This window comes from Chenopodium album, chromosome 4 (genome assembly GCF_948465745.1).
Source record: "Chenopodium album chromosome 4, dcCheAlbu1.1, whole genome shotgun sequence".
Taxonomy (NCBI): domain Eukaryota; kingdom Viridiplantae; phylum Streptophyta; class Magnoliopsida; order Caryophyllales; family Amaranthaceae; genus Chenopodium; species Chenopodium album.
Genome location: NC_137837.1, coordinates 70,424,078 through 70,440,307, shown reverse-complemented (window position 1 = coordinate 70,440,307; position 16,230 = coordinate 70,424,078). Strand labels below are relative to the sequence as shown.

Here is a 16,230-nt window from a genome sequence, read left to right as displayed (position 1 = left end):
TCTATGCATTTCAGGATGAGGATTACCCTCCATCAGGCCAACAAAGCCAATAGAGCCAACACACAACAACAATAACAACACAACAATTGCAGGTACTTTAATTTAACAAATACATTTACTGCATCATTCCAAATTGCATAGTATGATTACAGAATTTATATGTCAGAACCTAGCAAGGGTAAAACATACAAAGAAGAACAAATAAGGTAACTTGCAGCTACATATTTTAATGCATTCATTGCCTTACATATAACCATAGGCAAATTACAACAATTACAATAACATTTAAACAAACTTGGAATCTGGTCCCCATCTTAGCAGCCCTTTTCACCTTTAGTAGAATGTAGTCAGCATTTACCTTCCTCGAGTACTTATTTGCTTCATACAAATCCTTCCTCATTGAAATCAACTCTTCTTTCAAATGCTGCTTCTCCTCCATCAATCCTAAAATTACATATGTCTGTCAAGTTATGGGAGGTTCAGTATCAACCCACTTAAAAAAATTGCATCCCCTTCTATCAGTGTCTGCATCATAGTCTGGACACGTAAGAAATCTTCTTCCAGGGTTGTCTTTAGTCCATGCCTTTGTGCGTGACACTAGTAGCCCACAATTACACCTCCTTGGACTGGCACTGCTACTTGACATTATTCTGGATTCAATGAACACCAAAATTCACAAAATTAATAGTCACATAACTCACTACATCTATGGAATAAAGATTTCACTTATTCCTACTCAACCTGTTCTACAGGATCAAATTCAGAGGCAAACTAAGGATCAAGCTGGATTTTGGATTTTGGATGTAAAAAAATTTGATAAGTACTCAGTGTTTATTGTTGTTCAAATTATGTTTCTATTGGTAGAAAATTTTCTTATAAATACTTGGATAACGGCTACTTTTGTTTACAACGCTTTTTCTGTTTCCCAATGCAATTTAAAGCTTGTCAATTAAAATAAAATTAAATCATTTACTATATGGTAACCGGTGGTGGGAGGTCACCTTGGCCGGAGTTATAGGCATAGTCCTCTGCTTTTAACTTCCCAAACTGCAGTCCCCTCTTTTTACATTTGCTGAAAGTTCAGTCCCCTCTCATATTCTTAACTCCTAAAATAACCTTATGTTATTTTGCTAAAACATTGTGTTACTTTATGTAAACCATGTGTTATTTTGATAAATTCTAGTGTTATTTCGTGGAAACCTCAGCCCGTGTTATTAAACTATAAACTTGTGTTATTTCACACGAACCTTGTGTTATTTCACTGAAATCAGTTGTTATTTTGCTAAAAGATTATTGTGTTATCTTACTTGAATTGAACTTTTTGTTATTTTGCTTTAACTTTTTGTTATTTTCAAATGTATGTTATTTTTACGGAACAATAGGTTAATATCCCTCTCCGAAAAAATGAGCTTAATTAATTTTCAAGTAAATTAATTTCTACATAAAATTTCTTCTGAAAATTATCATAAATTTGTTCGATTCTCTTTTTCTTCTTTCTATAAAATCATTTTCATTCAAATTACTATTTAAATTTTATCAGATTCTCACAAATATAAAACACTCAATTGATTTTTAGGGTTTTAATTTTTCTGATTTTGCTAATTTGAACAATTAGCTCTCCAATTCAACAAAATTTCTTAATAATAGAGTGATTATTTGAAGAATTTTGAAAAATAAAGTAATAAGACAAAGGAAGGAGCAGAACAAAAATAGAAGAAGGATTTCTTTAATTAAAAAGCCAGTATTTGACCCCCTGGAGTACCATGCTCATGATACTCCAGGAATACTATAGAAATTGCGAAGTAGTATTTATACAAAACCTAAGCTCATATGATAAGAAACAATATTCTTAAAAGATATACGAAGTACTAGCCTATCATAAATCCTAATGATATATATTCTAAATAATATCTTAACATAAAATAAACCTAAATATATTATTCTCTTAATGACATCTGCGGAAAATATATCACACGTGTATTTTCCGATATCTCATATCTCTAACACCCTCCCGCAATCGTAACGACAGTAACACGAACGTTGCGATTTGAAATTCATCACTTTGTTGAAGTCGATCGAGTTGCACTACTCTGTTGATGTCGCCTTCAATTTTATTTTATTTTTTTTAAAAAAACTTTTGCAGCCATGTCTCTTTGCTGGTGTTTTTGGTCTTTTGCCACGACCCTTTGCTGGTGTCTATGATCTTCTGCCACGGCCCTTTGTTGGTGTCCGTGATCTTCTGTCACGGCCCTTTGCTAGTCTCCGTGATCTTCTGTGTTCACGACCTTTTGCTGGTGTCCGTGATCTTCTGTTACGACCCTTTGCTGGGGCCCGTGATCTTCTTCCATAGCCTTTTACTAGATTTCATGGTTTAAATTCTTTTTGTTTTTTTTTTAAAAATAAAAGAAAATAAAAATAAAAAAAAACCTAAATCGATGCTACATTGGCACCTATTTTGAGGATAAAAAACCTACGTGTATGTAGACACCTAAAAATGTCTCCCCAATACCAAACCCGATGGTGAACAACCTTTCACCGCCATTATAGGTCGGGTTGAGTATTTAATCCTTGGAGTGCTTCAATCCATATTTTCATTTCATAAACCAACCCAACTCCTAGCCCATTTTCCAAAACCATAACTTATTTTCCCCTTTTCGTGCCTTTAAACCCAAAATAATTTATTTCGTGTCCTTTAACATCATTCATTTCGTGTCCTTTTTATAAAAACGTTTAATCCAGAGTATTTTGGTCCATAATCTGGGCCCAATGATTGAATAGTTGGATGGGGTTTAAAAGAGCTTTCCAACGATATATTATAAGCCCAAATCCGAGTTATAACGAATAAGTTATGGCCAAAATATTAAACTGAGCCCAAACCGAACCTAAGCCCACCTTACCTACGACCCAATGATCATGTGGAGGGTCCAAATGATTTAATCCAATTCCTAAACCAATTAGGATTAATTAGAAACTTCTATAAGTTTCTAAAAGATCCTAATTATCCTTTTTGAAAAGATAAGATTAAAGAGTTTGAAATTGAATAAAACTCCTTTTTTTTTTTTTAAAAAAAGTCCTAATTTTATTGAAAGACATTCAAAGATAGACAGATATTATTTTTGTGCATCATATTTTTTATCCAAATTTTATATGGTTAGATAGACTTTGAAATTATCTTTCCAATGATATATTATAATATCAATTCCGAGCTATAACGGAAAAGATATGAATAAAATATCAAACTCTATCCAAAACTGACACCGTCTCACTATTTCGGTCATATATTTTATTCTATAAAATATTTTAATCTGATTCTAGTTGGATTAAAAATTAAACTTCAAGACCTTTCCAACGATATCTTATTCATCTTATTCCGATTTTTGGATAAAAAGATATGATAAAAACAAAAACAGCAAAAACTGCAGTCTATCGAGTTTTATTCCGATTTAATTCGGATCTTATCTTAATTCTTCGACCCCTCTTTTTTTTCTCTATAAATAGAGGTCATATCTCCCCTTTTTCAATCATCAATAAGCTTGATTGTCAAATAATTCTCTTTTCCCTCTTTAGCCTAAACACTAGCCTCCCCATTCTTTCACTATTATTCCTTCCTTTAAGCACTCCAAGGAGTCCATATAATACCCAAAGTTCTATACTTAAACCAAGGCGTGAAAGGTATAATTGAATGAGGGTTTGGACTAAATCAAATCTACTTTTTATTTAATTTAATTGTTTCAATTTGATTTATATTTTAATTGAAGTTACTAACAGTTTATTCATGATGTAGCAATTTAAAGGAACGTGCGGAATGTGAGTAATTAATTAATTTAATTACTCTTATTTTATTTTTATATTGCTAGTATCATGATTAGGTTATTTTATAATTGATTTGACTAACGCTATTATTGTTAAATTGCTTTCATTATTAATGTTTATTCTATTATTTTTATGATCACCATATTGCATGTTAAAGGGAATATGTAATTGAAAATCACGCCTAATAAGATAATTTGGACAACCGGTTTAGGTTCCTTTTTAATCCTGTTGTTAATTGAAGTGATCACAATATTTTAGAATTATATGTTGCATTAATATTTAACCAATTTAGCCTAATAATAGTTTGGAGCGAATTGAATATTTTTTTTGTATGCCTTTGAGATCGCAGGAATCACTTTTCACTATAAGAATTGAGTAGAGGCCAATACAGGCGAATGTGACTCCATGACTCACTTCGTACCATCATCCCCGATCCTCCTTTCGTGGTTCTGAACCATATGGAGTTATTAATCTCATGGATTATGAATGGCGTGTAACCTTCACGGGTCAATCGTTGTTGTCCCTTTATCGTGGTTGCCTTTTATGATCCGTGAACGGTTTACAAGTTCCTTAAAAACTTGTTGGCAGCTCCCTAATTTGCTTGTCCCTAATCGTATACGTCAATTCCCACTTCCTAAGAGTGCCAAGCATATTCACACATGCTTTAACGTAGGCGCACATCGAACGACACCTACAATGTACTAGTTACCATGATGATCCACCACCAATAAATTCATCAAAACTCTTAAACAAAACTTGCACAGCGGGATTGTTTTTTTTTTTTATGTAATTTTGGCTAAAAGTTTAGTTTATCCCATCGGTGGGTTTAATTTTCAACCCACCGGCAGGAGAAAATTTTTTGTGAATGACCCCAATATCTAATCTGCTTTGATACCATGACAAATTAGAAAGGAAATAGAATTGAATGACTTGTATTTCTTTGATTATTATTCATTAATAGGTTAAGTAAAAGATATAATAGTGTAGGGAATATTTCAAGCATCCCACACTTGAGCCCCATTGTGACCATACACTTAAGCATGGTGGCGTCCAAAGGGAAGGAAACTAGAGTAAAAGAGTCGCCAACAAGTTTTAGGAACTTGTAAACCGTTCACAGGGTGAAGGTTACACCCCTTCACGATCCATGAGATCACTAACTCCATAGTGGTTTGGAACCATGACTGGATATTCGGGGATGAAGGTACAAATCCAACTTAAAAGAGATTGAACCTACCCTAAAAATAGGCCTCAACTTTATTCTTCTCATATTCATGTGCGCTTTCTGACTAACATGCAATCAATAGGTTAATCCTAAACTTGTTTAATCTATGTTGGTTGAATGTTAATGCACAAAAAAAAACTATTATTGGCGATCACTTGAATTATGATCATATTAGCCTAAACAAGATTATTAATTATCTTATTAAGCGTGATTAAAAGTACAAATTCCCTTTAAACCTGCAAGAGAGGGCGTGATCAAGAAATAAAAATAATAATATAAATATCAAGCAACACAATAATATAATAAATCATCATCATAATAATATTCTCAATAAAGCATAATAATATTAGCAAGATCTTAGGCATGATACTAACAAGATTAATAACAAATCCTAGCATGTCATTAAACAATAAAGGATCAAAGCTTCATCCCTAACATGATACTAACATGATAAAAGAAAGAAATAGGAAGCAACCTAGAAACATACATGATATTAGAAATCTTAGTTTTTACCCTAAACATGATACTAGGAATCATAAAGACATCCTAATTAACATGATACTAGGAATCAAAATAATTAAAGCATGATTTCTATATCAAAAAATCAATAAAGTAATTAAATTACTTACTTGGATGCCTCGTATCTCTTTCTAATAACAAAATACACGCATTAGTAACTTCAAGGAAAATATTAAATAAAACAATTAATTTAAATAATTAAAATAGAGATTTGGGACCAAACCCCTAAAAAATTATCAACTTTTCACGTATAGGGACACTACAAGAAAACGCGCTATTTCCAATGGATTACTTCCGATGGCCACCTAAAACCGTCGGAAATTACGTAATTTCCAATTATTTTAAAAGTCGTCGGAAATTTCCAATGGTTTTTTAAAAATTCCGATGGATCAAGCCATTGGAAATTTCCGATGGCCTTAAAAAGAATCGGAAAGCGTATTTCCGATGGCTTAAGCCATAGGTGGCCATCGGAAGTAATCCATCAGAAATAGCTCGTTTTCTTGTAGTGGACAAGCTTAGCGCCAGACGACACCTATTAGCGCTAGGCGACAGACTTGTCGTCTTGCGCCGTGTCAGAAATAAAACGCGCTTACCACGCGAAATCCTCTTCTTAATATGATTAAGTAGAAAATTCTGCGTTAAACAGCTTTAAGATCAGATTTATCATAAAACACTTATTTTATTCTAAATAAAACTCTTTAAAATATAATTATCAATCCTAATTCCATTAGATTTTAAAATAACCTTCTAGATTATTCGAGAATATTAAAATCAATCCTAATATCTTTAGGAATAATAATTAATAGGCCATCCTCTAGATCATTGGGCCGCATATAAAATTCATTTCGGGCCCATTTAGTATTTTGGCCATAACTTCCTCATTATTCTTTGGAATTAAGCTTATAATATATCGTTGGAAAGCTCTTTTCGAGCCCGATCCAAATTCACTATTATTGGACCCTTATCATGGACCAAACTAAATTAGACTGACTATTTTCATAAATAGAGTATCAAAAGAAATATTTTTAAAAAACTGAAAGAGAGATATTTTAATAAAAACAACCACATCACTAGACCTTTCTCACTTTCACTTCGTTCGATAATCAACTAATGTGAAAGGTATTCATCACTGGGTTTGGTTTTGGGGAGACTCATTTGGGTGTCTACAACTAGCCTATCATAAATCCTAATAATGATATATATTCTAAATAAAATCTTAACATAAAATAAACCTATATATGTTATTCCCTTAATGGATTAATGACATCTACGGAAAATATATCACACACAGTGCCGGGGCTACAATGGCGTAATGCGTTAGGGCCCTGTGCAACTTCTCAAAAATGAGGCTCTCGTAATACTCGTAAAACAAATTAAATATTTTTCTATTAAAAATAAAAATTAATAAGAGTGAAATGAATTTGGAAGATTAGATAAAGGATTTTTGTAAATTTAATTGATAATAATTGAAAAATTAAAGATAAAAACTGTTAGTACTACGTATTAATCTTGGTAATTGAAAGATATTGTAAACATTAGAAAAGGAAAATTGAATAATTGAAGGAGGGAAATTAAATTGAAATTGAATATGAAAGGTTTAAGAATGGAAAAGGTAATTATGATGTAGCTGATTACCAAAATTGTCGGCGGAGAGTTTGAGGTGAATGAATTTATGAAGGTTTTTTTTTTTTTTAAAAAAAAAAAGTGTTGAAGAAGAGACTCGAACTTGAGATATCAAGAAAACTATAAGTTACACTCACCACTACTCCAACCATTCATATACATAACTCTATAGAACAAAAAAATGTATATATCCAGATTTTGGGGCCCCTTAAATTTGGGGGCCCTGTTCCGTCGACCACTTAGCATCGGGCCAGAACCGCCCCTGATCACACATATATTTTTCGATATCTCATATCTTTAACACTAGATTTCGGGTATTCAGATTTTCAGATTGGTTATTGGGTAGAAAATAAGATATCTCATATTTCTAACACATATATTTTTCGATATCTCATATCTCTAACACTTAATATAATACTACCTCCGTTTTGTATTATTTACAACGGTTAGACATTTTTTCTCTCTAATTTATGTCAAATCGTTGCAAATAATATAAAACGGAGGTAATAATATAATTATTATGATATCATTTAAGAGAGTGAGGGATGATATGGCTTGAGAGTTTAGATTTTGGAAAGATAGATTTAAGTATAAAAAACAAAAAAAAAACTGTTTATCGAGTCGGATCGGGCCGGGTAACCGTTAATTTTAAAATGATACCACTAGAACTCAGATGTTCGGGTATCCGGACACCCAAACAATCTAAACCACTTGATCAAAACGACCCAACTAACACGAAATTTTACTGAAATTGATCCGTTGATCCGAATTGATAGGTTTGCCTGTATGTAATTGTTATTAATTATTTTATTCGTTTTTTTTCTAGTTGACACACTTTGATTTTTACGCTATTCAACAAATTAAACTATACTTTAATTAGATTTTGTGATTTATAAAATATGGATCTTGTGTTAAATACTCAGAAATTTTTTTTAATACATAAGTACTAAATGTAGTACAAAATAACCTAAATGCAGAAATGAATTAATCATATTAATACAATAAAAAGACTGAAATACCCTTTTTCAAAATTTTTTAAAAAATGACTCAATAATAAATTTAGTACTTTTAGTTTCTTACTAATGCTTTTGCTAGTTTTTCTAGTTTGCCTAGTACTTTTTACTTATTTTGCTTCATGTATTGGCTTCTTTTAGGGACTGGATTACGGTCCTTGGGCTTCATGCTTGCTAATTTTCTTACTGTAAGCATCATTGCGTTCCATTTTATTAGCAGCACTTTACTGTAATTCTCCAGGGTGTTTTTTAAGCACCATAATATAGTGTAAGTTCCTTTTTGGCTTAAAAAAATACTCCATATTATTTAATTGTTAACCCCCGGAAATCATATCCAGGGGGTACTGTTGACCCCCGGAAATGATTTCCAGGGGGTATTGTTGCGTAAAAGATGAACATTTTTATTTGTTAGATTGTTCATCTATAAATTAGATTTTGCGGAAAAACAAATATTACAACACATATTCATACTTTATAAAAAAAATCATCGTAGTACACTGTACACTTCATTATTGTCCACAAATTTGTATAGTATTGAATACTAGTATTAAATAGGATGAAAGATTGATTACGTTAGAATATGCTTGTAGATTAAACTGTAAGGATGATTATATAGTTAGGAGTGTAAAATATTCGGTTAAAACAAGGGCAAAATTGGGATATAAGCTTTTTTAAAAAAATTAACTTATTTTGCATTTAGGAACAATTATCTCTGCATTTAGTACTCCCCTTAATATCCACTTTTTATAATTTAACAATGTGGATCATTAGACATATTAGTCGTTAAAATTGACCATTCTCAAGCGTGATAAAAGAAAGGAGTCAACTAAAATAAAAATCTATAATAATATATTAAAAGACGTTTTTAACAACGCCCACGTGTCACGTAAACTCTCCTCATTACGCCACGTCACCCATGCAACTAGTCATAACGCCATGTGGATCTCCCTTCCGTTTGTTTTCATTACATGTCATGCACTTATAATAATAATAATAAAAAAAAAAAAAAGTTTACCACACGATTTGAACTTAAAACCTATAATTCTAGAACTAATATTCTTACCACCAAGCTATATGATTTTTTATGTGATCTTTTGAATAAAAAATATTAATATATACCATATGAGATTATGAACAATAAATTTAATTAGAAAAAAATTGAATCATAAATTACAACATATATTGCTGATTAGTTCCATGTAATAATCCGAGGCACCGCCCCGGCCTAAAAACTAGTTCTATATTATACTAAGGTGTACCATGCTTTGTACACCTACCACAATGATTTCCACACAAAATACACATTAAAAATAGGGGTGAGCATGGGTCGGGTACCCGAACCATTATCACTATCAGTTCGGGTAATCGATCACCAATAACACAAAAATGATATATATCCATGAATCGAACCGAACTTCGGGTATCTGGATTTTCGGTTCAGTTATCAAATACCTGATATGATATACATAGGTATGGAAACGGATCTGATTCGGGTCAGATGTGGCTAAATCCGAATCTGAGTCCAAATCTGAAAAATCTGAGTCCGAATCCGATCCAACTCGTAATTTTTGAATTCGAATTCAATCCATTTATACGGACCTCCGTAAAATCCGAATATTTTTTTTTGTAATGTCATATACCTGTAATTGCTTGTATTGTCATACCAAGTAAAGTATAAACATAACATATTTAAATTATGAACTAAATTACATAACAAAATTTAGCTACAAAACAAGCAAACAATTTTCCCATGTTATAAAGCTTATGCTCATACTCTCGGGTTTCAGACTCGGAACGGACTCTGTCGGACTTTGTGTAGGGTCCAAGTCCGATCCGCCTCCTATTCGGATTCAGATTTATTTTATCGGATTTGGATTCGGATCGAATTTTTCTTCTTCGGATCGAATCAGATTCGAATCGAAACTCGGATTAAATTGTCATCCCTAGATATACAATAATAAAAATTTGGACTTAATAATTTAGTTATTATGATATGATTTAACATCATTTGATAAAAATATCACATGATCTTAACCAATTACTAATAATATAACTAATCATTTGAATTATAAAGTGATTATCAAATACAGTAAGAGTTTAGGATTTGGATTAATACATTTAAGTAGGAAAAAAGAGAAAATTATTTATCGGATTGGATCGGGTAATCATTACTTGTAAAATGATAACCATTGATCGTACCCGATAACAAATTATTGGATCGGGTACCCGAACCGTTATGGCTATTAGATTGGGCACCCTAATTTTTGGATCAGTTATGGATTGAGTTTTTAGTATTTTGGATAATTTTGCTTAGCCCTAATTAAAATTAGAGGTGATAAAAAAAATCTAGTCAGGTCGAGCCTTAACATCATATCTCGTGCCCAAAACTTCAAAAAGTAGCAGGCTTTTCAAAAATTTGAAATGATCAGATCCAAAAAGTTTACTAAACCCTTTTTGGCCTGGCCTAACAATTCTAATTAAATGGATCTAGGCTCACATGAACTCAATATGGCCTTATCCGAATTTAACTTGATTCGACCACATATACTTAGACCCAAATTTTACCCCAATTTAAGTGAACTTGACCCGACTTGATTTGATTTTATTTAAATGACCCGTCATCACCCGATTTAAACAACCCGACCCATGATAGTTCAACACAAACTCCATTAAGATACCCGATCTGACACCCCCACTCCTATTCAATCACTCAATACCAACTGTATAACATTTATTCGTGCATATCCTAGCATAAATATGGGTGCAACATTGGCAACCACATAATGCACAAAGAAAGGCAATGAAATGTACGCAAGTACATGGAAATGCGTGGTATCACAATATCACACCATAATTATGGCACCAATTTAATGCACCCCATCCATACACTCACCTAACTCAATTGCACATCATCTTGTTTTTAAATACATCACAACTACTTCCACTCTTCCAGTCCATTTCATCCTCCTGACTAGCCAACTAGCTAGTGTAATAATAACATACAAGCAATCAGTAATAACAAGTAACAACAACAACACCATTATTCATTTGATTAGGAATTGAAGACGGAAAAATATGTCGGAGAAGATAATACCGATGAAAGGAGGCGTCGTTGCCGCCGACGATGAGAGTGGTAGAACCACAAGCATGCGCACTGCCGAGACGCTGTTCCGGTTGCTGCCCATGGGTTTGTGCGTAGCTGCTCTTATTGTCATGCTCAAGAACTCTCAAACTAATGATTTTGGCTCTCTTTCCTACACTAATCTTGGTGCTTTCAAGTAAGTTTAATTACTGTCTCTTTCCTTTACTTGCCTATTTTTTCAAAGATTATTTGTACTAATTGATAATGATGTTTGATTATTTTAAAAACTAGCTAGGTTAATTGGAGATGTGAACAAAATAATTCATTTTAATTTGTATGATCACTCTATAATATATATACGCAATATATAATATATATTATTCTGTGTTGAATAGTGCCAAATTGAAATATTATTTGCACAATAATTATAGTGACATAACATTTGACTTTTGTATAGTCCAAAATTTTTTATGTTAGATTTGGTTAGATTTTCTAACAAGAGAACAAAAACTCAAATTAGGTACTACATAGTTTGAAGATGAATCATGCATTGAGGTTTAGGTTTCGGGATCTATTGGATGACAATACTAAATTACTAAGTAAATAATTTTTAATTTTTTTAGATAGAAGAAAAGTCTGGGGAATTAGAGAATGAAAATATTTGATCATTCTCCTTTGAAAGCATTCAATTCTTTTATAAGCTTTGAGAGAATTTTAAAAGAAACTTTTTAGAGAATCAATTGTGTTTTACTAAATATAATTAGTAATTTGTAATTTCTATAATCATAGACGGATTCATAAACTTTGTATAGGGTGGGTCGTATGAAATGACAAGAACAATTTTTTTTAAACCCCCGATCCATTGCTTTAGGATGGGTATTACAAATAGAATTTGGAAAACAACTTAGGATCTGTTTTGATTGACTGAACTGAACTGAATTTATTGGAGCTGAATTGAATTAAATTGAATATTTTATGAGAGAAGGTAATTAAGAACTGAACTAAACTGAACTTATTAGAGCTGAACTGAAATGAACTGAAATGAAAATAATCTGAAGAGAACAGGCCCTTAGCCAGTTTTATTTTACTCTACAAATACAACAATTGAATTAACATACTACCTTAACTATTCTGGGCATGAGGTAGAATAAATAGATTGAATAAATTGGTATAGTAGCTATGTAGTAATTGTACTTGGTGCATGAGGTCTAATTGTACTTAGTGAAATTGATGGTATGCAGATATCTTGTTCATGCAAATGGCATATGCGCGGGTTACTCCCTCCTATCCGCGGTGGTTACAGCCATTCCTCGTCCTCCCACCATGTCTAGAGCTTGGACCTTCTTCCTCCTTGACCAGGTTTATTGGATAATACAATTGAATTTCATGTTCCAAGATTCAGTACTTTTTTTAATCTATACTACTCTACATGCCATAAAGAAGAATCAATAACTAATGTTTTCTAAATTTCAAAGCTATATTCTTTTAGTTATAATTAACTTCATGATTGTAAGAGCTAAGAGCTTGGACCTCTTGCCACAATATTTCAAAATGTGCTCAAACTATATATAAATCTATAATATATGTATGTTAGGGAAAAACTTTGATTTGTATACTAATCACTAATAAAGATTAGTAGTAATGGAATTCAACTGGACATGATAAATAATAAATATTTTAACATTGTATTAATAATGGTCTTGTGGGTAACCTACCTAGTGTCCCAATTGATAGATGTAGCTTTGCTCTCACTTGATTATTTAACGCTTCAAATTACCTATAAATTTTTTTTGTAAGCAGCTATTGACGTACATAATCTTAGCGGCGGGAGCAGTGTCAACTGAACTCGAACTAAACTGAACTGAATAAAGATTAGTAGTAATGGAATTCAACTCGACATGATAAATAATAAATATTTTAACGTTGTATTAATAATGGTCTTGTGGGTAACCTACCCAGTGGATAGAGCTTTGCTCTCACTAGATTATTCTGCGCTTCTAATTACCTAAAAATATTGTGTGCGTGTAGCTATTGACGTACATAATCTTAGCGGCGGGAGCAGTGTCAACTGAAGTAGTGTACTTGGCATACAAGGGAGACACGGCCATCACTTGGAGTGCAGCATGTGGTACCTTTGGAGGGTTTTGCCACAAAGCTACTGTATCAGTTTCGATTACTTTTGTTGTAATGTTATGTTATGCTGCTCTTTCTCTTATCTCATCATACAGGTTGTTTAGCCGCTTTGATCCACCTATTACTCATTCCGGCAACAAGGCTGCTGAGATGGATGTCTTCCATACTTGATCGATTAAGGGTTTCAATTCGATCGATCACAATTCACAAAGCCATGGGAGTCGTCATGGATGCCTTAGCTTCCATGACTCCATCATCGATGTTTATTGTTACTAGTGTTTTGTGTAGCCTTCTAATGAAGATGTAATGGACATACATGTATTGTTGTTGCGTATTAATTTGTGTGATAATTGAATGTTTGTGTAGAACTCTTATGACTAGCTACTTGTTATTGGATAATATTAGCTGAAGTAGTATCCCAAATTAAAGCCACAAATTGATATAGAGAATTGGGAATGAACAAGCATAATTGTAAAAAATATGACTATTAGAGAAGACAATAGATTTAGAATGACTTGTCTGATGAAAATATTTTGACATGACAATAGATTACTGCCCTAAATTAAAAATTTACCCTGTAAGGTACATGGGAACTCGTAGCATCCAACCTTTACGATTATATTTCCAACTCTAAAGTGTAAGACGAAAAAACTAGTTAGATTATTGAGAACGGTACACTACTCCCTCCGTCCCTAAGTTACAATCCTGTTTGTAAAAATACACGAGAATTAAGGAGGAAAGAATAAGACAAATAACAATAATGAAATATTTCAATAGGAAATACAAAACATTAAATGATGTCTTTGAGTAGAACAAAGATTGATTAATGATTAATGATTAATGATGCCAAGTCATCAATCCTTTGCAAAATAGGACCAATAACATGCTTCTAATTGAAAATTAAGAACCAATCATATTCATTAGGTTAGTTATATATGGGAAGTACAAACTTGAGAAAAACAATGGAGATAGAAAATAAGAGTGAGATTAGGATTGTAAGAGTGAGAAAGCATTAAATATACAACAGATTAAGAGAGTTGATTTGGGATATTTGGAAAAAAAAAACTTACTAAAAATGGAAAAGAGGAATGTAATTTTAGAATACCCAAAATAGAAACCAACAATGTAATTTAGGGACGGTGGGAGTATGATCAAGCTAAATTATTTAGAACGGTACACTATGATCAATGTCCTACAGATTAAGACTATATTTTTAACGGAAATTTCACCAAATGCCCCTGAGTTATTTTTTTATTCACCATATACCCATGCAAATTTTCAAATTTACTGTATACACTTGAGTTTTACAAAAATGTCACCAAATGCCCTTAATGACTAACGGTGGTTAATTTCGTTAGTCATTAAGGTTAATTATGCCACGTGGCATGCTACAATTAGTTCTCTTTTAAATAATTAATCAACTAATTTAATTAATTAATATAAAAAAAACAAAAAAAATTAAACCCACCCCCTCCCCTATCAAACCAAACCCTTGCCAGCGGTCGCCGGCGTCGGTGGTCCTCTTACCCCTTGCCGGAACCAGCGCCACCCTCGATACCCCCTCCCCTACCCCAGGCCCCCTCTCCCTCCGTTTCCCCTCCCCTTAAACCCCCCCTCGAAAAACCCCCCTTCTTTGCGACCGGCGTCCAAAGGGGGGAAAGGGGGTGGGGATGGCGGGGGTGGGGCGAAAAAGGTTCGCCGGCGCCGGGGAGGGGGGTTTGGCCACGAAGGAAGGGGGGTTTTTCGAGGCATGAGGAGGGGTTTAAGGGGAGGGGAAACGGAGGGAGAGGGGGCTGGGGGTAGGGGAGGGGGTGTCGAGGGTGGGGGGGGGGGGGCTGGCCTCGCCGGCGAATAGGTGGGATCTGGCGGCCGCCGCTGACGCCGTCTGGCAGGGGTTGGTGGTGGGGCGTTGGGGGTGGGGGTGGGTCTTGGGTGGTGGGGTATTTTTTTTTTTAATTTTTTTAAAGTTTTTTTTAATAATTAATTAACTAATATTACAACAATCAATTAGAGGCTGTCACGTGGCATATTAATCGTCGTTAGTCATTAAGGGCATTTGGTGACATTTTTCTTAAATTCAGGAGTATTTGGTGAATTTAAAAGTTTTGATAGGTATTTGGTGAATAAAAAAATAAGTTAGGGGCATATGGTGAAATTTCTATATTTTTAATTGTGTAATATTTTTGGATTAAAGAAGAGGAAGAATAATTTAATTTTTTTATTGTCTTGATGAAGTGAAGCAAAGTCCATTATGTACGGAGTACTAATTACGAAGCATAAATAAGGAAGGCTTTCACTGTAGCCATGCATGCACTAGTCAAGGAGAATCAATTAATTCACTTCAATCATGTGATCACAAATCACAAACACACACTATCATTTTAGCCTCAATCATGCACGGCAAGGCTTAAAAATGGGTGGTGATATGATAGGAAAATTCACTATAATCGAAAATGATTTGAACCCAACATATACCTAAACGGGGTAAAAGTAGTGACCTGTAATCCGACTCGTGATGTTAACAGAACAATTTGATCCAATACTTTATGATCTGAACTCGAACCTGCACCCACCCTGACAATAATCAACGACAACCAATTTTCCTCAACAATTATCCCAACCCGAACTAGTACTTGACCTAGTTAGAACCCAAAAACTCATTATAACCCAACACAACTTGTTGTTGACCCGACCCGTAGTGACCTGTAACAGTGTAACCATACTTTGTTGGACTCATCATTATTGACCCAAAATTCCATTGACCAGACCTAAAACTAACATGAAACTAGATATCAATGCGACCTTCTTTTACCCAATAATCAGAA

General features: G+C 33.4%; 1 protein-coding gene across 1 annotated transcript; it reads left to right on the top strand.

Annotated features, from left to right (window-relative positions):
• Positions 1-11,049: 11,049 nt before the first annotated feature.
• Positions 11,050-13,773, top strand: LOC145627189 (CASP-like protein 2A1). The gene is made up of 3 exons (XM_081679581.1): positions 11,050-11,468; positions 12,514-12,631; positions 13,301-13,773. The coding sequence occupies exons 1-3, from the start codon at positions 11,266-11,268 to the stop codon at positions 13,574-13,576; spliced, it is 597 nt and encodes a 198-aa protein (XP_081535707.1). The 5' UTR covers positions 11,050-11,265; the 3' UTR covers positions 13,577-13,773.
• Positions 13,774-16,230: the final 2,457 nt, after the last annotated feature.